The following is a 27,084-nucleotide window of genomic DNA, read 5'->3' on the forward strand; positions in this document are numbered from 1 at the left end:
AGTCGGCGGTCGCGCCAGCGCGATCGGCTCTCTTTTTGTCTTATCAGTGCCAAAGAGACTCAAATAACTTACGTTTCTATTTTTTTGTGTACAGTCACAATAAAAACAAATTGTTGTGCTTTTTGCAAACTAAGGGAAACTAACATGATTCGCGATCTTCAGCCTCTCTCTCAATGATGTCTAATCTGATTCTCTTCAGAAAATGACCTGTAGTTTAGTGAAACCTTGACACACAAACATGAGACATATGTCTAAAGAAACGTTGAAATGTTAGGTTTTAAATCATGTAAATCAAAATGAAAACAAATATTCTGTGTTTATGGAATCTGTTTGAAAAGTGGGAGATATCAGCTCATTCAGATTCAAATACAGGCAATCCATGAGTCGACGCCCACACACACATCAACTCATCCAAACACAACTAGTGAAGCTATGGTTCAGATACATCGCTTTGAGTAATAATCCTGGAATAATTCTCCTCATGGAAAGCTGATTCAGGGCTCATTGTGGTAAGTTTATTCAGTTAGCATCTGTGAATATGAAACGCAAAAAGACTGTTTAAATATATATCCTGATGCAACATGGCAAGACTGTTTAGACAAGATTTATTTGGCCTGTTTTCGTTTTGTATAAATTGTATCTTAATTTTAATCAATGTTTTTAATATAGTTGCTTCTTATTTTATAAGAAGTCAATATAACAGACAATAGCCTTAGCGCTGCATTGCAAACGTCTCATAAATGAACTGAAGATGGAAATGATATTTGAGTATTAATTGCCTTTTTTACAGTGAATTTCGTTTTTTATAAATTGTATCTTAATTTTAATCAATGTTTTTAAAACGAATTTTGCTTCATATTGATGTTTAAATATTATACCCTATGTTGTTGTTGTTTTTTTGTTTGTTTTTTAAAGTTAATTGCTTTCTTTAACCTGAATTTCGTTTAGTATAAATTGTATCTTAATTTTAATCAATGTTTTTAATATATTTGATATAATATAACAGACAGGTATAATAAATATATTAGTATATTTGATACCAATATAGCAGACTGAAGCCTTAGCGCTGACTCATGCATGTCACGTGTTTCTGACTGAAGCTTGAAATGATATTTGAATTTTTTAGCTCTTCTTTCAAAACAATTTCTGATTGAAATCTTGTTTCTTTTTTTGGCAGATAATTTAGCTTGCTTTAAGTAAAAACTTTAAGTAAAAAACATTTAGATTTTTCCCCCAGAAAACTTTTTTTTTTTTTTACTGTTACTGTACTTATCTAGTAAAACTAAAATCTAGTAGGCCTACCTAAAGCTAATTTATTATGCAGCTCATTATTATGCAGGTCTTTGTTTCTCTGGAGTGATCACATTCATGGATCGTTCACGCCTACTCGCCTAAGGCCTGAGTAAAGAAGAAGTGTTTTACAAATTGTAAATGAATATATTGTTTTATGTGAATGAGTAGGCTCAATGATTCTCACATCATTTTGAAGCAAAAACTCAATGCAAAAACACCCAATAATCAAAGGTCTTGTGAACACATCTATTGTGTTTTGAAGCCTTAATTTTAATTTTTTTTATTTTTTTTTAATTATGCATAAACATTATTCTCTAAAAAATACAAGCATGTACATACATGTTGCTCACATATTATGGTAGCCCAGTGTACAGTGTAATTACACTTTTGCCATTAATATGTTTATAAGCAACTGAAAAATGCACAAATGTCAGAGCATGTCAAAACTTCTAAAGGGCCCCAAAACAGCTCAAGACTCCTAGGGGTTAAATTAACCTAAGTTTTGCATAAAAAGACAAAATTAAGTAACATGAAAAGTCGGTATTGAGCTCACAAGGAACGTGAATATTACTTACATTTTAATGAACACCTGATATTCATCGACTAATTTCAGAAATCTCTTGTGTTCAATCTCTTGCTCTGCTTTATTCAATATCATGAGGTCACATAATTTCTTCTCATTCAGACTGTGTTGTCTGAGCCTGTATCTTGGATCTTTTTTCCTTCATGACTTTATAGCACACACAAGTCCAAACACACATGACAGGATGATTGTTAGTGTATAGTATAGTATAGTATAGTATAGTATATAGGAGAGAATATACAGTTTGTACAGTATAAAAACCTTATTTCTGTGGAAAGTCTCATAAAACATGGAAACCCAATGTGTGTGTGTGTGTGTGTGTGAGAGTGTGTATGTGACTGTGTGTGTGAGTGTGTGACTGTGTGTGTGTATGTGAGAGAGTGTGTGTATGTGTGAGTGTGTGTTAGGGTATACAATAACTGCAATACCGCAGTAACGAGATGCCTACCATGGTGTTGAGGTCATCACCGTCATCACTACACTTATTTTTGTATTTTATTTTTTTATTTTTTTGCTGGGGAAAGTTACAGGATTGCATATGGTGTGTGATATGAACTATAAACTATAACCACAATAATCATTGTTTATCATAAAATATGTCTTCGATATTAAATTGTGAGGATATGATTGGCGGTATAGAGTTGTTTTATCCAAGGCTCAGCTTACTGTATTTATAAGGTATACATCACCCAAAAATGTAAATTCTGTCATCATGTCCTCATACTCATGTCATTTAATTTAACTTCCAAACACAAATGAAGAAATATTTTTATGAAAGCTGAGAGATTTCTGTCCCTCCATTTAAAGTCAAACTTAAAAGATCCAAAATGTCATAAAGGCATCGTAAAAATATCCAATCGAGTGTCTACTCCAAATCCAAATGTGTATGTGTGTGTGTGAGACTGTGTGTGTGTGTGTGTGTGTGTGTGTGTGTGTGTGTGTGTGTGTGTGTGTGTGTGTGTGTGTGTGTGTGTGTGTGTGTGTGTGTGTGTGTGTGTGTGTGTGTGTGTGTGTGTGTGTGAGACTGTGTGTGTGTGAGACTGTGTGTGTGTCCCTGTTTGTGTGTGTCTGTGACTGTGTGTCCCTGTTTGTGTGTGACTGTCTGTGTGACTGTTTGTGTGACTGTTTGTGTGTTTGTGCTTTGTAAACATTTTAAGGAACTCTTAATACTAATGTAATTAATGTCCAATAAAGTTAGTGACAGTACGACACAGATCTAATGAACTTGGGTACAACATGTATGTAGACTGTATGATGATGCTGACACCTATTGAATCGTAGGCTATGACACAAGTTAGTATAAAATAATAAACGTCATCAGCATCTGCTGGTACAACACCAACACATTCAGGCAACCTTTTTGAGTTTATACTGTATGTTTATACAAATAAAATGATTAATCTGTGAATGAGAAACTGTGATTTGCTGCTGTGAAATAAAAGGTGTTTCACTGCCACCTCATCAGGTCTGTCAGAGGATCGTTGAAATCTAAATTAAGTCTTAATTTATAACAGTGAAGTCACTGTATCTTCAGTCTCTGTTGACTGTGAGTCTCTGTAGTGGATCCTTATCCACCATCAGATGATCAGCAGAAGATCACACTGTCATCTAATCATAGTCAGTCCTAAAATAAAACACACAGTCACAGATGCAGTATGAGACATTATGTCTGTCACATCTTTTCATAAAAAACGTAGCACTAACTAGATAAGCAATATTAATTAATTCTCAAACATAATAATATAGCTTCTAGCTGATGCTCAAAGTCACTTTACAAAATCAAAAGGGCATGAAAGGTGATACAGAACCAGCATAAATTATCATTACACTCCACTACAAATTTAATATCAGTTAATAACAAACAAAAATATCAGATTATCACATTAAAGGGGAAAATCTGAAAATAACATTATTATTTTCACAATCAGTCACAACATTATGAGCAGAATTAAACTCATATTAAACACGGTTTAAAGTTCAGAGGCTTACATAAAGCTGAATTTTAGACTCATTATCTGATTATCTCACACAACATATTCACACACACATGATGTTACTGAACCTGGTACAATTTCCTTTTATTTATAGTGAGTAAAGCAGCCATTGATGAAACAGCCAAATGAAAATATGATTAAGGAAATAGTTAAAAACGATTGTTACCCTAGTCTCTGCAGTTTATAATGTGGATCCTCCTGCAGATCAGAGAGTAGCTTCACTCCTGAGTCTCCTAGATTATTCTCATACAGATTCAGTTCTCTTAGGTGTGAGGGGTTTAATCTCAGAGCTGAAGCCAGAGAAGCACAACCTTCATCAGTCACACCACAATCCCCCAACCTGTAGAGAACAATGCCACACATGAAGTCTATCTCCAAAGCTAAACCACCACTTAAATAAATAAATAAATATTTTAGAGTGGCCTTTTATTGTGACCAGCCTAAGGCACACCTGTGCAATAATTATGCTGTCTAATCAGCATCTTGATATGCCACACCTGTGAGGTGGATGGATTATCTTGGCAAAGGAGAAGTGCTCACTAACACAAATTTAGACAGATTTGTGAACAATATTTGAGAGTAATAGGCCTTTTGTGTACATAGAAACAGTCTTAGATCTTTGAGTTAAGCTCATGAAAAATGGGGGCAAAAAAGTTTTCTGCTTATAATTTATAATCAGTTAGGATTAGAGGATAGAATATAAAATTTGTACAGCTTAAAAATAATTATTTCTATGGAAAGTCCCCATAAAACATGGACACCCAACATGTGTGTGCACGTCTGTGTGTGAGTGTGTGTATCTGTGTCTGTGTTACTGGTGTGTGTGTGCATCTGAGTGTGTGTATGTGTGACTGTGTATGTCGTTGTGAGTGAGTGTGTGTGTGTGTGTGTGTGTGTGTGTGTGTGTGTGTGTGTGTGTGTGTGTGTGTGTGTGTGTGTGTGTGTGTGTGTGTGTGTGTGTGTGTGTGTGTGTGTGTGTGTCTTTGTGTGTGTTTGTATGTGTGTGTGTGCTTAATGTATTTGTAAACATTTTAAAGAACTCTTAATACTCTATTTTCCGTGTCCTAATCTAAAGTGAGAACTATTTATGGTTAATACGTTGTTAAAGCCTTATTTAACTCTTTACATCTGAGCTAATTAAACAATAACACTTTGTTAATTACAGTGCAAATGAATGAAGAACTCACTATCTGTATAGTCCATTAATATTAGGGCTGAAAATAACAATTATTAATTATGACAAAAGATTATGCAGTGTAGGCCTAATTAGGAAAGGTGTTTACTATAGACCTTCTCAATGGCATTCAATATATAATTTTTTTTTTTAAATAAAGCTCCTAGATCACTTATAATTTTTTCATAATTATTTATGAGTTTTTTTCTGCTGAATTTTTTCTGAAATATATTTTTTGTAGTCTTATCTTTTTCAGAACAATCCAAACACATTAAATAACAGTAAAACCCGCTGAAGAGCTGTATGTCTGTCCCTCACAGCCTCACTTTCATTCCCATTCAAAATCAGATGCGTTGCTGTGAATAAGGTCTATGGCTGCATTCACACTCACTTTTTGGGATTTACAGCAGTAACTGCTTACAAGTGTGAATCCTGAAATTATTTGTTCATTCAGGAGATTTAAGTAACTGCTTGAATTTGTTCATTCAGCGTATCATCAAATGGTAACCATAGCAACAGTGTCAAACATGGTGATGTCCATAAAACCGTAAAGTTTTACAATGATTGACAGTGTGTTATTAAATAAATGAGTCCAATCGATGTGTGAGTTCATCCATTAGATATTTTAAATAACCAACAACAGCGTTTAATGCTTTGTAAGCGGTTGCAGAGAGAACGTTTGAGCCGTGTGTAACGACTGAGACAAATCAGACACAATTATTTGTTATATTTAAGAAAGTCTTTGAGGTTAGAGGTATTCTTTCTTTTCAGATGCTCCTGTATAATTTGTGCTGCTGTGGTAGGCCTGTGCCATTTCAGTTTTGCAGAGGGCCATTTTATGCAATGTGATTCTTAAAAAATAAATAAATAAAATAAAATAAGTAAAGATGAATATGACTGATAGCATTATTTTTTTCAAGATTTCCACAGATATGGCAATATGCTTTTATCATGAATGATTTTGGCCATAATCATGTAGTGATGAATCTGATATGGTGAAGGTTCAGGTGAAACACACACCACTTCCCTCTTTTCTGCTGCAGATACACATTTTGAGGCAATGCTCAGGCTTTAGCAAGGCAGGTCTGTTTGCTCAAGCATTTAGGTAAGTTGATTTACACCAAACATTTGTGATTTAAAAACCTCTTCACTGTAACCTGCGTCTGTTGTCTGGTTTGTAGTGTGCTTGCTTTATTGAACTGTTAGTTTTACTTTCTTTTGGGGATAGTAATATATTTAGATGTAAATTTTCCTTTTCGGGTAGACTCCTCACCCCTGTCTTCTACTGCCGGCAGGATCTGACGGATCAAGCATGAATCTGTCACTGAACCGCTGGATGGGGCTCATCTACATATTAATCCATATTCACTTCAAGTCTTTAAGGTAGAGATGATCTTACCCCAGTTCCTCCAGTTTACAGTGAGGATTCTTCAGTCCATCAGAGAGCAGCTTCACTCCTAAGTCTCCTAGATTATTATATGACAGATCCAGTTTTCTCAGGTGTGAGGGGTTTGATCTCAGAGCTGAAGCCAGAGCAGCACAACCTTCATCTGTGACACCACATTCAAACAACCTGTAGAGAACAATGACACACTCTCAGATCAATAAGGACTTTCTCATGATCACATTCAAACTAACAGTGTGATGATAAGGTGAGAGACAATGAGAAAAAAAAATCAATTTAAAGATGAATTAAGTTGTCTTTGAAATCATATTATTCTTTTTGCCCCCTGAACACAATCACAAATTCCAGGTAGCATTTTCATAGATCAGTCGTCTATTCTGATTGGTTGATAACTTTTGACAGTGTTTCATCCAGAAGCAAATTAATTTAAAGTGCAAGAGCACGGAGAAGATTTGTGAGTGCAGAGGGAACAGTTTGAGCGCATACGCACAATATTTGGGTGAGAGGAGAGGCAGTTAATAAGATATATTTACACTATATATTTGAGAGCGTGCGTCCAGTTTTGTGTGTGAGCAAAGGAAATTGCGCGCAAGCGTATTACATGGGTGTGCTCTCGCATTACAATTATGCGCTCTCGACATTGGTCATTAAAATAACTGCATACTTATTCTGAATTTTTACAGAATGCAGTTTAACTTTTTTCCTTCTGCAGATCAAAATGAATAGCCTAAAACAATTAACTTGCAATGTTAACTTATGAAATAATACAAAAGAAACATCAAAAATAAGATGTGTTTGAGAAATTTACAAGAATGATGTTTGAAAGGGAACGCATCTCCTCAGCATAATTGCTGGCGCCAGTCGCAAATATTAAACATGTTTAATAAAATCTTTGTGAGGATGACTGGCAACAGTTGGTTCTTAAATTCTGAGACTATAATCTATAGACAACGCACATTACATGACTTTAAGCACATAAAGTACTCGATTTCATAATCGGCCTGACTCAGTAAACTCCATACTAATAAAGCATACTATAGCCTACAGAAAAGCATATGAGCCGAGATTATAAATGGATATCCATATAACCAAGAAAAAGCTTAATGAGGCTTAATGGACCAACAGTTAAAAAATAAAAGACAAAAATCATTATTATTAATAAAACACAGGCAGGTTTAGTGATTTGCAAAAGCCAAATCTGTTCTCACACTTTGGCTATGTTTACACTTAACATTAACATGCGATCACCGTGATCCGATCAAGCAGATCGGATCATTAGGCAATCAGGACATGGCGTGTTTACATTTGTACACATTTAGTAGCTATCTGGATAACTGATCGGTTTCCCGCACAATATTCAAACTAGGTCTGTGGCACGGCTGGTGCGTTTGAAAGGCAGAAGCTTTAAATAGCTTTGTATCGTAAAACAACTTTCACTTTAGCCTCTATGGCAGTGCACATATCACTACATTTTATTTAACAATAGTACAAACAATCATCAATAGAGTACTTAATCTACCAGTTAAAATTTCACAACATTAATCTTGAATGATGAAAAGATATACATTATTCTGACACATTTCATGATTGAAAGGAGCACTCAAGCATTTATATTGTATGTGTAATGTAGAAAATGGCAGAATCTGAACACCTTTGTATTAAAGAAATAAAAGAACATGCATCACATTAAAGAGCATTGATAAGCTATATAACACCAGATTAAGAGTATAGATGATGAAAATTAAACAATGGCCCATTGCTTTCACTCACTTTAGTCGGATGAAATCTCTAGTCTTAGATAAAATTAAGTTGTTTAAATGAAGGAATACAGAGTTTATCAAACAAAAATAATGTTAAACAAGTCAAACCATCCAGGTTTAAGTTTATAGCGTGCAATGACTAGGCTATATTGACAGAAATGGGAGATTAATAAACATGCCGAAACAATAAAAACATACAACATTTAAAACATTAAAAAATACAATTTCATTAAGATCTCATGATTGTACAGGTGATTGCATCGTTCAGATAATGTTGTCTAAATAATAATGTAAGTCTAAATAAGCTGTTTTAAAGATTGACATTTATTGTAAAACTCAAATAAATTTAATTTATTAATTTCTTGTCAAAACAGCGTCTGTCCATTATTTTCTGACAGCCACGTGGAGACTGGGCAGGGATTTATATGGGCTCATCTGCTTTCATGTACAATATCTACATATTAATCCCTATTCACTCTGAGTCTTTATGGTAGAGATGATCTTACTTCAGTTCATCCAGTTTACAGTGAGGATTCTCCAGTCCAGCAGAGAGTAGCTTCACTCCTGTGTCTCCAAGATTATTCACAGACAGATCAAGTTTTCTCAGGTGTGAGGGTTTTGATCTCAGAGCTGAAGCCAGAGCAGCACAACCTTCATCTGTGACACCACAATTCATCAGCCTGTAGAGAACAATGACTTTCTCAGATCAGACACACAGATCAGATCAATAGAGACTTCGTTATTTAAAAAAATGTCAGAACACCATGTTTGATGTAAGTGATATTTGTGTGTATGTGTGTGTGTGTTTTTATAAAGCTTTTATAAAAACTGATATAACAAACTTAAACCACATTAAATACTATGTAAAGATGATCACAAACAAAATGGATGTAAGGATGAATTAATCTTGTTCTTCATTTATGAAAGTCCTGACTGTTCTGAGATTGAGTGTGTTTATAGTAAAGAGTGTAACATTTTGATTGTATCCTTTTACTGAGGAGCAGCTCATGTGTTCAATCATTTACAGATCAATCACTTAATCACCTCAACTCAAGAAATAGAGACTGATGTGATATTAAAATTAATCAATGGTAAGCATGTCGACTCCCACTTGTTTTAATGAATGTAATTAGGGCGGTCACAATTCCTCGATTAAATTTGAGTATTCAATTTTACGAAATCATTGATTGCAATTTGACAGATACCGACAAAATAACGGAAGTGGCGCATTTCACAGATGAGAATCCATGAACCACATTATTAGACCGTTTTCTAAGGCTGCACGATATATTAAAGGGATCATGAACTGCATTTTTTTATTGTTTTATGATGTTTCCTGGGGTGCACTTATAATGTTAGAATGCTTTTTACATTAATAAAAAATCATAATTTATAAATAAAAGGCATTTTTCCTACCCTGATTTTAGCCTTCAGCTTTGAACGCTCCGTTTTAAGGGGCGTGTCCGCTGGGAGACTTCAGTGTAAACACCCACTGCTCTCATGGTTAACTAATCATGAAAAGTGTTGCATCACATTTAGATCTATGGCATTATATTAAGATTGTGGCATGAAAGGTTGCAGTGATGATCATTGTAGCCGATCACACACATGCTGAGCGCATGAAAGCAATGATCTCATCATTGCAACTCAGTTTCTGTACACTAACGAATGCTTTCCTCTTCACTAACAGTGCAAACGTGATATAGTTAAGAGATTCGTTGAATAAAACGGGAGTCACTGATAAACGCGTCACTGATAAACTCTTCTGTTTGATTGACAGCTCCACCGTGCGCTGCTCAAACGATTGCAAAGGGAGCTTTCTTTATAGAATTTAATCACCGTTAAATAACAGATTATTTTCATCCTACTAAGAGAAACAATGCAAGTTGATGTTTAGTCACTGGTCTGATTTACTGACACACAGACAAAGAACATCTGACTGTACATGAATTAGAGGTCGACCGATAGTGGATTTTTCTGATAACTAGGTGGGACCGCACTTGCCGATAACCGATTAATCGACCGATAGTTTTTAAAATGGATACTGGATAAAAAAATCATAAGTAAAACAGTGCTGAATTTTATAACAAGAAATAAAATAAAAAACAGTACTGATCCATGAAAATGTGCTAAATTAAAAACATATAAATATGAATATTAAAATGAGAAGTTCTAAGAGATCAAATTCTTCAGAAAATAATTTAAACATTAAAATATTACAGGTCAAATTTATTTCTTTACCTATAACCTAGAAACATGCATGTACATTTCATAGGTAAAACTATGCAAGTCCCTATGCAACAAGGATGTATTAGCTTACATGAACTATATGCATTATGCATACTTTTTTACAGCATGTATAAATATGAGCTATACAATTGTACCTTGATCATTCATGTTACTTCATAGTGCATTAACCAAGGCTAACAGATAAAAATAAAAATTCAAACTCAATTTAATGTTGAAATTAACATACTAACAATGAACAGTACTTCCACAACATTTATTAACCTTACTTAATGTTATAAATGTAATCTTATTGTAGAGTTACCATTCCATACAAATCCAAACAGTCTGCTTTTTTAGAAGGAGATTATCTAATAAAAAACGAATGCGTTTCTGCTTTGTTTATGTTTCTGTCGGCAGCATGATGATACAGTTTGCTCTCTCACACCACTAATTTTATAAAACTGCAAAACTGAAGAATCGGTCGACCTCTAACATGAATCATCACATTTCAGATCAGGCATTAGAATGAACAGTTACATACATGTTGCATTACTGTTGAACCCAGTCACTGCACAATATTTTGAAATCCTCAACGGCATGTTTATTGCTTTGTAGCTCGATGATCTAACACTAGCCCTATGTTGAAAAACCTATGTGAAAAACCTGTCATTTGCTGGGCCTGGTGTCTATAAAAGCTTTTCTTTGACTAACAAGGAAGTTTTCAGCTCTGAAACTTACAGGATATTCTTATATTATCATGACCTTTTATATATCAAAAGCTCAAGGGAAAGTTGATTTCTCAATTCATGACCCCTTTAAAACTGGAGATGCACCGGTGTATGTGCACTTTTTGATCAATTTACAACCATCGGCATATCGGCTAAAGCATGAAAAAGGCTGATATAACAAACCAACGATTTATTAATTTATTGCATGAAGGCAGTGAGCTGTATAATGTCTGTTGCATAATCCAAGATTAACCCTTTGAGTATGATAACAACGGTTTGATAAGAACGTTCAGTGCACACATTCGCTATGGACAAAGTAAACTGTTACTGTCATTTCTTTGTCCTGTAAATAGACTACAAGAAACGTCTAACATTTAAATTCAATTACAAGCTGTTATCCCTTTACAGTTACTACTCTCATAAAATAATTGAATTACATGTTGACTTTTAAACCTAAATTTAGCATCCAAAAAATTAATGTTTTTGCACTGAATATTCCATTCCCTCCCTACTGCGTTTGACACCTGCGCTCGTTCAGTGAAGTTTGAAGCTTAATGCAGACTGTCTCAGGACGCGCTTTCATGCAAAATAGTAATATTCACTTGAATTGGTAACATTCACCGATAAGGATATCACCTGTAAAATTAACGTTTTGAGCTGAGGATGCACACTTATCTGTCAAAGCGCATGACAGGGTATGTTAAACTTTAATGCATTAGCTTGAAGCTTAAATAATAAATATAAAGAATTATTTTTGGGCGCTTGGATCATGTACCTTTCCCGCAGCAGCGCACTATTTTAGATGCATTTTGTCCATAGAAATGCGTTATTCAGTGCTATAATGTGACTGGTGGAAGTTTTCCGTTCACTGAGGGCAGACCCGACTAATCGATAATGAGAATCGTTGTCAATGATTTTCATTGTCGATTTTATAGATTAGTTGTTGCAGCCCTAATTATAACGTTCATCCGGAAATTTCTTCAGATTTGTAAGGTAAATAATTTATAAACCTACAGCAACACAGGAGAGTACGTCAATTTCTTTGGAATATGTGAACTGTTCATCGCGATTTCAAAGTAAAAGTTTAATCTCTGAGTTTGCATGTTTGATTTCCACATATTCTTGTTCAAGAAATTACAGTGGCTGTAGCCTTTCTGTCATGGGTCATTCTATGGAAATGTTTGTTTTTCTGTCCCTAGCCTTTACAGAAATAATACACTTGAAAAACACTTTTATAGCAAATAAATGGTTGCGCAAATGAACTAGCAATATTCAATCACACTTTTAACAAACCTGATTACAATAAATAAAACATAATCTCCTTATTTGTTGCATTATCATTATTTTTCTGTAACTCTGATTGCCAAAGAAGGTAACACCAGTGACAAAATAAAGTTAATTTAAATTCTTTAGTGAAAATAATATATTTGCTTAGCGATAGATACTATTTACTAAGTGAAATATCATACTAAGTGAAAATAGTGATATATTCTATTTACACCATAAAAGTAGCAGTTCTTTGCAATATGTGTAAATAGTAATTAGATGCTATTTATACTCTATTTTGACCTACTATTTGCACATCAGTATTGTTGTAAATTAACAAGATGCAATAATTACACAGAGTGTAAATAATAATATTTATTAAAATTATTAAATGGATGCCGCCTTAATGGGACAATAAAAGCCCTCCCTACACCTACACCTACTCCTAGCCCTACCCAATAAATACTTTATTATTAAACATTATTACCTTATTATTAAACATTTAGTTAGGCACTTTATTTCCACTTTTAGAACAAGTTTTTTTTATTGAAAGTAAATGCCTTACCGATGTGATATGCAATGGGAAAAGGGAAGAAGAGTGAACTCTGCAAAAGGCGGATTTGAACCCGGGTCGATTGCATCAAAACCTAGATCCTTAAGCTGTACACCTTACTGACTACGCCACTGAAGATGCTGATATATGCACGTCTTTTTTAAATTTTGTTTGGCCCAACCAGGCATTGTAAGGTGGAGCTAGTGCAAATAGCACTTGCCAACAAGGCACGATATTTGCACTTGGTGTAAATAGACACCCCGTAAAATAAATGCACAAAAAAATCATTAAGCTGTCATTTATGTGTATTACCAAAATAATCGATAGTGATAGCCTTAAATAATAGTTTGATTCCCCTATTCCATTTTGTTACTTTGTGAATACATTTAATTATAAATTATTCTCTGAGTAAACCATTCATTTATAATGATTAAGTATGAATTGTTATAATGTTTTAACAGTGATGATTGTTCTCAGTGTTACTTACACAGCTGATCTAGTTGATGTAACCACAGGCAGCAGCTTCTGAAGAACTTCATCTGCTGTGTTTTCCGCGTCACTATTTGAAAATAAAAAATTATTTATTTATTAATAATAATACAAATTAATACCATAAGTAAATAATACATTAAATACCTTACTAAATACCCTCAAATCTTTTTTTAATTAAACTGGTTTATAACAGACATAGATCTGATCCAACACAGATTTGTTTTTTCTTTTTCTTGTCAGTGTTGCTGTGTCCGGTCTTTTATGTACAATATCCCAGAAATCAATCTGTGCCCCATGATTTAAAAACCTCTGATCACTTTGTTTCTCTTTGTTCTTAATGTTTTAGACTGTAATGATTGAACTCAGTGTTACTTACTTATCATTTCTGTCTCCAATTAAGCTCTTCAGGTTAAACTTATGCAATGTCTGCTCTGAGGTCAACAACACAAAAACTACAGCTGACCACTGAGATGAGGAGAGTTTCACATCACGTAATCCTCTAGAGCCCATGTGAGGCTGAGCTTCGTTCACTAGTGAAAGATCACCCAGTTCATTCAGACAGTGAAACAGTTTGATGTATTTATCTGGAGAGGGATTCTCACTAATCTTTTCTTTTATATAGTCAACTGTTTTCTCATGGTTGTGAGAGCTGTTTCCTGTCTGTGTCTTTAGTTCTTGTAAGAGACTCTGATTAGACTCCACTGACAGACCCAGAAGGAAACGAAGGCAAAGGTCCAGATGCCCATTTTTACTGTCTAAAGCCTCATCCACAGCTCTCTGATGGAGATCAGATAGTGAAACTGTATCTCCATTAGTTGGTTTGGTAATCTGGTCAAACACATTGATGTTATTGTTTATAAAGGAGAGATGCACATATAGAGCCGCTAGATGTTCCTGAACGCTCAGATGAACAAAGCAGAAGACTTTCCCCTGATACAAGCCCAACTCCTCTCTGAAGATCTGAGTGCACAATCCTGAGTACACTGATGCTTCTGTCACATCAATGCCACACTCTCTCAGGTCTTCCTCATAGAAGATCAGGTTTCCTTTCACAAGCTGCTGGTACGCCAGTTTCCCCAGTTTGACAATCATGTCTTCATCTTTTACTTTCTTCTCATAGTCCTTCTCATGTTTGACGTTGGTCTGAATGATCAGGAAGTGTGTGAACATTTGAGTGAGAGTCTTGGGAATCTCTCCACTGTCTGCCTCACTCAACATCTTCTTCAGAACAGTGGCTGAGATCCAGCAGAAAACTGGGATGTGACACATTATAAAGAGGCTCCTTGATGACTTCAGGTGTGAGATGATCCTGTCGGCCAGACCCTGATCACTGATTCTCTTCCTGAAGTATTCGTCCTTCTGTGGGTCACTGAAGCCTCGTACCTCTGTCACTCGATGGACACACTCAGAGGGGACGAGATCAGCTGCTGCGGGTCTGGAGGTGATCCAGATGAGAGCAGAGGGAAGCAGATTTCCCGCAATGAGGTTCGTCAGCAGCACGTCCACTGAGGCTGATTCAGTCACATCATGCAACCTCACATTGCTCTTAAAATCCAGAGACAGGCGACACTCATCCAGACCATCAAAGATGAATGAAACTTTATAATTATCACCGGGTATTTCCATTTCTTTGGTTTCAGGGAAAAAGACATGAAGAAGATCTGAAAGACTGAGTGTTTTGTCCTTCATCAAGTTGAGCTCTCTGAAAGGAAGTGGAAATATGAGCTGGATGTCCTGATTCTGTTTCCCTTCAGCCCAATCCAGGATGAACTTCTGCACAGAGACTGTTTTTCCAATGCCAGCGACTCCCTTTGTCAGCACAGTTCTGATGGGTATGTCTTGTCCAGGTAAAGGTGTAAAGATGTCACTGCATTTGATCGGTGTGTCCTCTGTTTCTGCTCTCCTGGAATGTGTCTCAATCTGTCTCGCCTCATGCTCATTAATGATCTCTCCACTTTCACTCTCTGTGATGTAGAGCTCTGTGTAGATCTCATTCAGGAGTGTTGGATTTCCCTGCTTTGCTATTCCCTCATACAAACACTCAAACTTCTTCCTCAGATTTGATCTCAATGTGTTGAGGACTTCAGCAGGTTTAGAATCATGGCTGTAAGATTAAAATATCAGATTATTACATAAGTTAGAGAAGTAAATAGCTATACATTACAAAATTGATTATTTGTTTGCTGTATAATGGGACACAGAACATCATTAGGTTTCTGCAATGTTTCAATTATTAATCCTGCATTTGAGTGATGTGTGATGTGCATTGCAGCGGCTAAAATTAACTCTCTGAAGTCGGCAAAGGCGCCTTCACCTCGTTTTTGCACAAATGTCAGAGCATGTCAAAACTTCTGAAGGGCCCCAAAACTGTGCAGTCCCGTAGGGGCTTAACAACAACAACAACAACAAAAGTCCAACATTTTACCTGAAACCAGGATACATGCTTTCATTAAAGTCTTGTGGTTGAATCACAGGCGTGTTGACAGTTTTGTTTTTAACTGGTTTGGATTGAAGATTTGACCTTAAATCAGAATGAAGAGGGTAAAGAATCAGACACACTGATATTGATGTATTTTTCATAATTTTTCATCAACCATTGATTGTGTCATTAACCGAGTAACAGACCAACAGCTTTTACAGTGTATGAATGTATTAACAATACAATACATAGAGCTTTGAACAAGAGCGCAATGATCATCATTAATAGACTGAAACTTACAGGATTGGAACTCATTACCCTGGTGAAAAAAAGCATACTTCATTGTATTTAAAATATATTCACTTTTCAATAGTATATTGCAAATATACTAACAATTTTTTTATAAATAAATATAAAAAGTAAATTACCCTATTTTCACAATATAACTAACAATATATTTTATATATAATATATTTTATATATAAAATATAATAACACAATATTTTTAACACACTTTAAAATAATTGTATTTTAGAATAATTTCTAAAAATATATTTAAAAATATATATACTTAAAGTTCTGTGTACTTTTTTAAAGTGTACTTATTTGAACATTTCTTTCTCCTGAAGTTTGTAGTATATTTCAAGTTAAATTTGAATATAATTTTTAAGTTTACTTATGCTTGGAATTCACTTCATTACATTATTGCATATTACTTTCAGAAAGTGTTAAAATTTATAATGCATTAAAAGCCCATTTTAAATATATGCAGTGTACAATTGGCTACTTTAGTTGTGATTTAAGTGTAATATTTTTAATAAGTTTACACTTGGCACAGAAGAATCATGTTACAATTGTACACACAAATCTATATTAAACCAACAGCACACTTAAAATACACCTTAAGGCTTAAGGGGTTAAAATAAGAAAATATGAGTTGAGTTGAGTTGAGTGGTTGAGTCTTATCAGAATTCAAATGTCTCTTCAACTTGGTCTGTGGCCAATCAGATTGTGTTGCTCGCCTCCTGCAGCCAATCAGAGGCAGAGCTGCTGACGGTACTCGTCTTATCTTACTCTCCCTCGGTCACTGACGTGAGGTTTGCAGGTGATGTACAATGTCACTATACATTATTTATTTAATAAAACATTAAAAGCGGAAAGTACATGGCTCATTCTTGGGAATTCGGACCAGTTCAATCAAGTGACATTGCAGCCTGACTTTGATGGCGACGGTAACTGGATCGAAATAAATGGCCTATGCGATCCCAAAAAGAACCGGAGAAAAAGTCCAGCTGTTTGGAGGTAAGTAATAAGTAAGACTAATGTAAACTTGAATACAAAGTGGTATGAAAATGCAGTCTGAACATATCTCTTGTATATTCTGTTAAAAGATGCTGTCCTTCACGAGTTTCTGCAGTCAACTGCCTCTGATGTGGCCATCAGACGCAAGTGTAACAATGAGCAGCTCATCAGAAAATGGAATATAATGTGTAATTTGTGTTTGTGTGTAGAGGGTCAGTATGGAATTGGTCCAATAATATATATATATATTATAATCTTCCAGTGTTCTTTTAATTTAAAACATGGTAAGTTCATGTTGTTCAGTTCCCTTTCAGTCGGTCACGTTCGACGTACGTCGGAACTGACCGACGAATTGGGATCTGATCTCAGAGACCAATCTACTTCGAGTGTATTAAAAACGAGCCAATGGAGATTGGCATGCGATCCACGCATTCCACGCACCGCCCCGCAGCGCGGGTATAAATAAGGAAGTGGAATGCTTGATCATTGCCTTTTTTTTCGGAGCCGAACAGCGTCATTGCTGTGTCTACGAAGAGTGTTATTCGAGTCTCGTGAGAAGGATTGCTGTTCCAGTGCGGGTGTGACGGCGCTTTTCAGCGGGTGGCCGCTTCAGAGGAGATAAAGAGCTGGTTTTGTTGGTTGGCTGGGCGTTTCCATTTCTGAGTGCTCACGCAGGCTTGCACTATCTGAACTGCGTGAGCCGCGGTCATCTCCCTGAGTGCTTCAGCACTGAAAGAGCGGTTTTCCTTTTCTAAAAGAGCAACACGGTTTGACCCTGCGTCTTTTTCAAGATGTCATTCAAACCGTGTGTTTCTGGATGCGGTTGTTTCCTGTCCTCATTTGACGGCCACGATCTCTCTCACATATAAACATGTGTGATTGCGTTCGTGGGTGATCCATGCTCTCTCAGGAGAGCATGGTCACGTCGGCGCGTTGTTCGTCTCACCTTTCTCGTAAGGGCTCGAGCGTTCAGCGCGCCGTGTGCCGTCGAGCGCCGGCTGACAGCGGGGGTTGCCACGGCAACCCAGCGCGTCACTCGGCACTCTCTAGATGCGCGGTCCAGACTATGAAACCTCAAATGGGGTTGAGTCCCTTTCCTTATTCCCTGATCTAGTTTCTTTTCTGGTGCATCAGAAAAGGACTACTTTAGTTAATAAGCTTTGGTGGACCTGAGGATTACAGTGGGGCATCCCCGCCGGGTACATCTCTTCGGGCCCCCACTCCTCTATCGCATCATGAGCATGCCGAGACTTTGTTCGTGGGTGGTTCATGTTCTCTCATGAGAACATGACCACGTCGGTGCGGTGTTCGTCTTGCCTTTTCATAGGGCTTGAGCGTTCAGCGCACCGTGTGCCGTCGAGTTTGACGGCCACGTTCACTGTTTCACATGCCTGCTGGTAGCTTACAGATGGGATTGCTGGTCCTTTTAAAACAAGGAGACCTAATGTTTCATTTGTGGCTCTGGCAGAGGACAGATGTCAATTGCTGCATCGGAGAGAGGGCTGTTATGCACTGGAAATGATGATGCTGAGTTTCCCACTATAATGGTGTGTGCTTTTGCTGAATCAGATTCAGAGTTGGCAGCCATGCTTTCCCGGGTGGCTGAGGCGTAGTGCAACGCTTAAATCGCCTTGCCTACCCCCGTGCCTTTTTTCCCGGATGGGCATTGGAAAAATGAGCAGTATGGAACTATTTGGTGTCAAAATATGGAACACCAAAAGGGCCAAAATCCGTATAAATTTTTCCCTCTCTCACTACCCTCTGTCCTGCATGTACGAGGGTAGTCCCGACCCAGGGGTTATGCAGGAACTGCGTGCGGTGGTGGACCTCGCTCTCTGGGCGACGGAAGTCACTGCACGCTCCCTGGGTCAGGCGATGTCCACACTAGTGGTCCAGGAACCTGGGGCTAAACCTGGCAGATATGCGTGAGTCCGACTAAGTTCGGTTCCTTAACGCCCCTGTCTGTCAGGCTGGCCTCTTCGGCGACGCCGTCGAGTACTTTGCCCAGCAGTTCTCGATGGCCTAGAAGCAGACAGAGGTGGTTTAAAAAAAAAAAAAAAAAATCCTAATTCGCAGCACCTCTGCCTGCTTGTCGCCGAGGGCGCCCCCCCTGCGTCCACCTCTGCCCCTGCGAAACCCAGGCAGCAGCCTCCATCTGGGAGGCAGGGTGTCGGACGTAAGGGAGGCGCCCAACCCACTCAGGGCTTGCTAGTCTACAAGCAAGCGTAAGGGCAAGCGGCCCTGAGATGGGCAGCCCAGGGAGAACAGGAGCTGCTCCGAGGGAGTTGGTGTCCGCACCCCTCCCTCACCCCCCCGGAGGAGGACCGGGGGCCCTGACTGGTGTCAATACTCTGCCGCTGGCTCTCCGGAGTCCAGCGGTACCCACATTTTCAGAGCAGTTTCCTCTCTCCCTGGGCCCCAAGAGGGCCAGGTTGGCAGTGTGCGACGCCCCCGGGCCTTGTCACTTCTTTCCTCCCCTCCCTTCGCCAGGGGGCGGCAGTGTGGGCACCGAGAACGCCCCCGGGCCTTCTCACCCACACTCTGCCCCACCCTGGAATACTCAGACAACACTCCGGGCCGCCTCCGGGCCTCCCGAGTCGGGTCTGTCTATTCCGCCTCGCTGCCCCACCCCTGGTACGTCTGTGGTGCCGTTGGTCCCGCTTGTGCGGTCTCTGGGCTTCGGCCCCCAGGCCGTCTCGCTGGCTCATCCGTACCAACAGACTCGGCTACGCGATTCAGTTCGCTCACCGGCCTCCCAAGTACAAGGGCATCCTCTTCACCTCCGTGCGAAGCAGCGATGCTCAGGTCTTGCGGTCAGAGATCGATGTCCTACTGGCGAAGGACGCGGTCGAGCCGGTTCCTCCAGCCGATATGAAGGCGGGGTTCTACAGCCCCTACTTCATTGTACCCAAGAAAGGGGGTGGGTTACGGCCAATCTTGGACCTGCGTATCCTGAATCGGGCCCTGCACAAGCTCCCGTTCCGGATGCTAACGCAGAAACGCATCTTCGAATGCATCCGTCCCCAAGATTGGTTCGCAGCGATCGACCTGAAGGATGCGTACTTTCATGTCTCTATCCTTCCTCGACACAGACGTTCCTACGTTTTGCGTTCGAGGGGAAGGCATATCAGTACAAAGTCCTGCCCTTTGGGCTGTCCCTGTCGCCTCGCGTCTTCACGAAAGTCGCAGAGGCAGCCATTGTTCCGCTCAGAGAACGCGGCGTTCGTATCCTCAACTATCTCGACGACTGGCTCATACTCGCCCAGTCTCGGGAGCAGTTGTGCGAACACAGGGACATGGTGCTCAGTCACCTCAGCCTGTTGGGCCTTCGGGTCAACCGAGAGAAGAGCAAACTCTGTCCCACGCAGAGGATCTCTTATCTCGGTATGGAGCTGGATTCGGTCAGCCAGACTGCGCGCCTCACGGAAGAGCGGGTCCGGTCGGTGTTGAACTGCTTGAATTCGTTCAAGAACAGGACAGCGGTCCCACTGAAATTTTTTCAGAGGCTCCTGGGGCATATGGCATCTGCAGCCGCGGTTACGCCGCTCGGATTGCTTCATATGAGACCGCTTCAACACTGGCTCCATGGCCGAGTCCCGAGGTGGGCGTGGCAGAGCGGCCAGTACCGGGTCCCCGTGACTCCTTACTGCCGCCAAACTTTCAGCCCATGGTCCGACGCTTCGTTTCTCCGGGCCGGGGTGCCCTTAGAACAAGTGTCCAGGCATGCTGTGCTCTTCACGGATGCCTCCTCCATGGGCTAGGGGGCCACGTACAACGGGCATGCAGTTTCAGGTCTGTGGACGGGACCTCAATTGCATTGGCATATCAATTGCCTCGAGTTGTTAGCGGTACACTTGGCACTGCGCCGCCTCAAGGGGCCGCTACGTGGCAAGCATGTACTGGTCCGTACGGACAGCACTGCGGCCGTTGCGTACATCAACCGTCAGGGTGGTCTACGCTCCCGTTGCATGTTCCAACTCGCCCGCCACCTCCTCCTTTGGAGTCAGAAGCATCTGAGGTCGCTTCGTGCCATTCACATCCCAGGTGCGCTGAACCAGACAGCCGACGAGCTCTCTCGCCAGTCGACACCTCCGGGGGAGTGGCGACTCCATCCCCAGGCGGTCCAGCTGATATGGGACCTCTTCGGAGCCGCACAGGTAGACCTGTTTGCCTCTCCGGACTCGACCCATTGCCAGTGGTACTATTCCCTGACCGGGGGCACCCTCGGCACGGATGCACTGGCGCACAGCTGGCCCCGGGACCTGCGCAAATATGCGTTTCCCCCAGTGAGCCTTCTTGCACAGACCCTGTGCAAGGTCAGGGAGGACGAGGAGCAGGTCTTGTTAGTTGCGCCCTACTGGCCCAACCGGACCTGGTTCCCAGAACTAACTCTCCTCGCGACAGCCCCTCCTTGGCCGATCCCCCTGAGGAGGGACCTTCTTTCTCAGGGACCGGGCACTCTATGGCACCCGCGTCCAGACCTCTGGAAACTCCATGTCTGGTCCCTGGACGGGACGCGGAGGTTCTAGGTGGTCTACCACAGGCAGTGTTAGACACCATCTCTTCTGCTAGAGCCCCCTCTACGAGGCGCCTCTACGCTTTGAAGTGGAACCTGTTCGTTGAATGGTGCTCTTCCCACCGGGAAGACCCCCGAAGGTGTTCGGTTAGTGTCGTGCTTTCTTTCCTGCAAGATGGGCTGGAGCGAAGGCTGTCTCCCTCCACCCTCAAAGTGTACGTCGCGGCAATAGCGGCGTATCACGACGCAGTCGAAGGTAAGTACATAGGAAAGCACGACTTAATCGTCAGGTTCCTCAGAGGTGCGAGGAGGCTAAATCCTCCTCGTCCAAACTCGTTACCCTCTTGGGACTTAGCTCTAGTGCTCAGAGCACTTCAGAGCCCTCCCTTTGAGCCTTTGCAGTCTGTGGAGCTTAAAATCCTGTCAATGAAGACAGTGCTTCTGACGGCATTGGCCTCCATCAAGAGGGTAGGGGACCTGCATGCACTTTCGGTCAACGAATCGTGCCTAGAATTCGGGCCGGCCAACTCTCACGTTGTCCTGAGACCCCGGCCTGGATACGTGCCCAAGGTTCCTACCACTCCCTTCCGGGACCAGGTAGTGAACCTGCAAGCGCTGCCCTCGGAGGAGGCAGACCCAGCCCAGGCTTTGTTATGTCCCGTCCGCGCTCTTCGCGCTTACGTCGACCGGACTCAAAGCTTTCGGACCTCAGAGCAACTCTTTGTCTGTTACGGAGGCCAGCAGAAGGGAAAGGCTGTCTCCAAGCAGAGGTTAGCCCACTGGATAGTGGATGCTATCGTCTTGGCTTACCAGTCCCAAGACGTGCCTTGCCCGTTCGGGTTGCGAGCACACTCAACAAGGAGTGTTGCTTCTTCCTGGGCGCTGGCTCAAGGCGCCTCGCTGACAGATATATGTAGAGCTGCGGGCTGGGCGACACCTAACACGTTCGCTAGATTCTATAGCCTCCGTGTAGAGCCGGTATCTTCCCGCATCCTCGCCCCCAGTGGCCAGTAGCGCTAAGTGCCCGTTCTAAGTGTCGGCTTGCAACGCCACTCCCGCCCTCTGGGCCGGATACGTGCGTCTATTTTCTCCAGTTGTGTTCCCCGGAAACGGCTAACCCTGTCGAGCTCCTCCGTCACCCCTGCGGTGCCAGACGTTGCGGCCGTCTGACGCCAGGCCTGCACCCGTATGCTTGTGAAACGTGTGTGTAGGCTGGGTTCCATATGTAGCGGTCCCCTCACGGCTACCCCATATGTGTATTCTTCCACGGTACCAGCTGCCCTACTCGGCTAGCCCCGTGTCTTTCCCTTGACAGAGCCCGCTCTGTCGTCTCTGGGCGTGTTCTTTCCCCCCTGGGACCAGGCTGGAACCACCCCAGAGACTGCCATATGTTGCACTACCCTGCCAGGTTAGTCCTTATGTGTATTCTGCCACCTAGCCTTCTACGAAGGACGTGGCTCCGCAGCGTACCATCTCCCGAGACGGGCACGCTTTCCCAGCGTTATCCAATAGTCACACTGAGTGGGTCTTGCAGAAACAGCAGTGACTGACCTCCCTGCTTGGAGCCCTGACTTCCGTACCATCTAAGACGGTCCAGTGCGCTCAAGCAGGACGCTGGAAGGGCCAGCGCCCTGGCGTTTTGGTAGGGATCCCAATTCGTCGGTCAGTTCCGACGTACGTCGAACGTGACCGACTGAAAGGGAACGTCTCGGTTACGTATGTAACCCTCGTTCCCTGAAGGAGGGAACGGAGACGTACGTCCCGTCGCCAGGTGCTGTGCTTCCGCTAGGGGGCCGAGTCACTAGTTCGGCTCCTCAGCAGAAAAAGGCAATGATCAAGCATTCCACTTCCTTATTTATACCCGCGCTGCGGGGCGGTGCGTGGAATGCGTGGATCGCATGCCAATCTCCATTGGCTCGTTTTTAATACACTCGAAGTAGATTGGTCTCTGAGATCAGATCCCAATTCGTCGGTCAGTTCCGACGTACGTCTCCGTTCCCTCCTTCAGGGAACGAGGGTTACATACGTAACCGAGACGTTTTGCTGAAACCATGTTAAGTTTAAAAAAACATTTAAAATACTGTATTGTAAATATTGTATTGTACTGTGATGTAAAACTTTTGCTCTAACATCTGTAACTCAGTGGTGTTTCACTGTGTCTCAAACTTTGATTACAATTATTTTGAGAAATTACCTTACTGGTTTGCAAATATTAAGCATGATTTGCAAAAAATTAACCAAAGTGACTGAGAAAAACGGTAATATTAGGAATTAGGGATTCATAACGAACAAATTGAAAACAACTATACAATTATAGAATGATTAAACTCAGGTGAATATCAACGATCACATGACTCTTTTCAATGGAGGACGAGGGCTCAACCAACTTAAGAGACCAATGTTTTGCTGTCCTTTAAAGATAAACCACATTACTGTACTCTTGTAACGGTATTCTGCTCGATTTTACACTTATTCTATTATACAAAGGTGGAAAAATCTCAGTTTGCATTTAATTGCTGTCATTTAGACTTTTACTTCTAATTAAAAAATGTCATACTATAACCATAACTTTTATAGAAATAATATACCTGAGATCAGGCCGTTTGTCTCCACTCTTAAACTTTAGTGGTGGGTGATCCATAGAGCAGTTACTCTTCATTGACACACAGCTGGACTCTGGGTTTGAGCTCTTCTGCTGGACTGAACTGGAACAGAGAACAGATTCAGTTTAATCCTTTAGATTACTGTGATCATTCTTTATTCATATTTTAGAGGAACCATATTAATATAAACACATTCATCATTCAACAAAAACACTTTGTGGGACTTTATGATCTTTATTTAATATTTTATGTTCGTTTTAAAACAAAATCCTAAATAATGTTGGTTCTGGGACTGTGATCTGTGAAATCTTTTTTGTGTTTGTTGAAAGTACCTGCATCCTGGAGAGAAATCTCCATCTGTGGATCCTTGTGAATCAGTCATGATGAAGCTGCAGGAGAATCTGATGAGTTTGATCTCCTCCACTGACTCTGAATGAACAAACATCAGACACTAAATTAAAAGATTAAATTAAACAACCTGAACATATCTGGGGCCTGTACCATGATGGTAGTTTAACCCTCTGGTGCTCTTCGTTTAGGGGTTGCATTGGTTGTCTTCCCGGTCATAAGTGACCGGACACCTACAAATTAAACTTCCTCCACCCCAGTAAAACCAGTGCAATTTATTTTTCTTCAATAATATTTTTTCTTTTTAATTTTGTATTTTGAGATGATTTGATGGTATTTTTTATATTTAGGCAATAATTATGGTCTATTTTTGGTATTGAAAATTATTATTTTTTTAAATCGAATTTAAATGTATTTATTTATTTATTGCAGTATTTCAGGTTAAAATAGAGACTAGGCCTTCATGATTTTTGTTTGATGGATTTGAATATATATTTAAAAAATCTCAAAAACTATTCATTATCAAGTTTTAGATATTTTTGTTTGTTTGTTAGAAATATAGATTTTTTTTTCTGTGAATTTGTGTTTTTGCAGATTTCCCACTCATTTCCTACGGTGGTCATTTTGGACCGAAGAGCAGAAGTGGGAGTATTTTCTTTACGACCCCTTAGCATGCTTGAATCATGCCCTCAATTTTTTGTGTGTTTACATACCTAATGCTAGAAAAGTCACCATATTATCACCATAGTTTCATATCATTCTGATGAAGCTGTGATTTTTAAAAATTCAAAATGTGGTTCATAGGTTCAGTTTTTCATAAGTGTGTGTCTGTATAAGTGTGTGTGTGTGTGTGTGTGTGTGTGTGTGTGTGTGTGTGTGTGTGTGTGTGTGTGTGTGTGTGTGTGTGTGTGTGTGTGTGTGTGTGTGTGTGTGTGTGTGTGTGTGTGTGTGTGTGTGTGTGTGTGTGTGTGTGTGTGTGTGTGTGTGTGTGTGTGTGTGCGTGTGCGTGTGAGTGGATGTGTCAATATCTCACTCTTGATGTTTTAGAGTGTCACTCCTTTACTGCAGTGTACTTTTTTTCAGCATCGTGGCCAATTTGTAGATTGTACACACAAATATTCGCAGAATTTTTGTGTTTTTGCCGATTTCCCATTCATTTCCTATGGTCGGTCATTTATGACCGAAGACAATGAATACTACTTTTTTTTAACGACCAATTAGCATGCTCAAATCATGACCCCAATTTTGTTGTGTGTTTACATACCTAATGCTAGAAAAGTCACCAAGTTACTTATCATTCCGATGAAGCTGTGATTTTTACTTATACGTCAATTCAAGTAAAAGTTATGAAGTTAGTTTGGTTGATATATAGAGAGAATTGAACATTTATTCTCACATGTAATTTTTATAGCTTTATTTGTTGAATTTAAAGCTTATTTGTATTTGTATTTATTTTAATATTAACAAAATGCCTATTAATGATTGATTAACTAAAATGATACATGTGTAAATGATTAAGGGTTTAATAATTACATCAATTATATTTAAATAATTCCAAATTATTATTATTATAAATAAGCATTGTAAAAAGCCAGAGGCTTAAAACTTTAATAGCCATTTGCTATGTAAACCTTTAATTTGGAGAAGAAAGAGGGGAAGCGACTTTATTGCATCAGAGGTGTGTCACTTTGCTCACAGCTGATTGGTCCAATTTCAGTTTGAGATCTCTTATCCAGAAAATAACCTGCCCTGGAGCAGGTTAGTGAGCGTAAGTTACTATGGAGATGAACACTGCCAAAAGCCAAACCACTTTATTGGTACCTAAAACCCAGGATTGGCACAAACTAAACATATCTGGCTAGCCAGCTAAACCGGCTTCATTGTATAGGCTAGGCCCCTGGAGTGTGTGAGGAAAAGGTAGTCACTCATGTTTACACATATGTTTTTTAAACTTCTGAAGAATCACAGACATCACACAAAAGAAACCTTGAAGTGAAAGAAGCCCTTTATTAAAGATTTAATATCAAACTAACAATCACTCAAATGTCCTCCAGAGATTCATATTAATATGAGGAAGTCAAACACATGAACACTCACCTCGATCAAACTTTTACAAGATAGGCCTACATCTTCTCACATCCTCCAGCTTTAACATCATAAAGATACACGGAAATTCCAGCTTAAATTTCGATGCACGTTAAACATTTTGATGCTCTGTTTTTTTCGTATTGCATTCGTGTTTTCCTGCTTAAAATGGCGGCAGGATAACTCGAACTTACTTTCACTTTCGCGTGGAGAGAGAGAGAGAGAGAGAGAGAGAGAGAGAGAGAGAGAGAGAGAGAGAGAGAGAGAGAGAGAGAGAGAGAGAGAGAGAGAGAGAGAGAGAGAGAGAGAGAGAGAGAGAGAGAGACGCACATTC

The 27,084-nt window shown here is 40.1% G+C and overlaps 1 protein-coding gene across 2 annotated transcripts; it reads right to left on the reverse strand.

Annotated features, from left to right (window-relative positions):
- Positions 1-1,585: 1,585 nt before the first annotated feature.
- LOC307135794 (protein NLRC3-like) lies at positions 1,586-26,958 on the reverse strand. 2 transcript variants are annotated; one of them, XM_079832467.1, is made up of 10 exons: positions 26,763-26,958; positions 24,650-24,746; positions 24,303-24,419; positions 15,903-15,998; positions 13,854-15,581; positions 13,473-13,544; positions 8,716-8,889; positions 6,444-6,617; positions 4,037-4,210; positions 1,586-3,500 (listed from the first exon to the last, which is right to left on the reverse strand). In XM_079832467.1, exons 2-10 carry the CDS (start codon positions 24,697-24,699, stop codon positions 3,485-3,487), a joined length of 2,601 nt encoding a protein of 866 aa, XP_079688593.1. In that variant the 5' UTR covers positions 24,700-24,746; positions 26,763-26,958; the 3' UTR covers positions 1,586-3,484. The 2 variants fall into 2 exon arrangements, with proteins under 2 accessions (XP_079688593.1, XP_079688594.1); XM_079832468.1 differs by lacking the exons at positions 1,586-3,500; positions 4,037-4,210 and adding an exon at positions 6,244-6,342.
- Positions 26,959-27,084: the final 126 nt, after the last annotated feature.

This window comes from Gobio gobio (assembly GCF_949357685.1).
Source record: "Gobio gobio genome assembly, chromosome: 13".
Lineage (NCBI taxonomy): Eukaryota > Metazoa > Chordata > Actinopteri > Cypriniformes > Gobionidae > Gobio > Gobio gobio.

Coding starts and splice junctions, on each gene's coding strand:
- LOC307135794 (XM_079832467.1), bottom strand. CDS start 24,699: ATGACTGATTCACAAGGATCCACAGATGGAGATTTCTCTCCAGGATGC. Junction 13,545..13,853: donor ATTGGAGACAGAAATGATAA/GTAAGTAACACT, acceptor ATTTTCAAATAG/TGACGCGGAAAACACAGCAG. Junction 6,618..8,715: donor TGTAAACTGGATGAACTGAA/GTAAGATCATCT, acceptor TGTTCTCTACAG/GTTGTTTGAATGTGGTGTCA.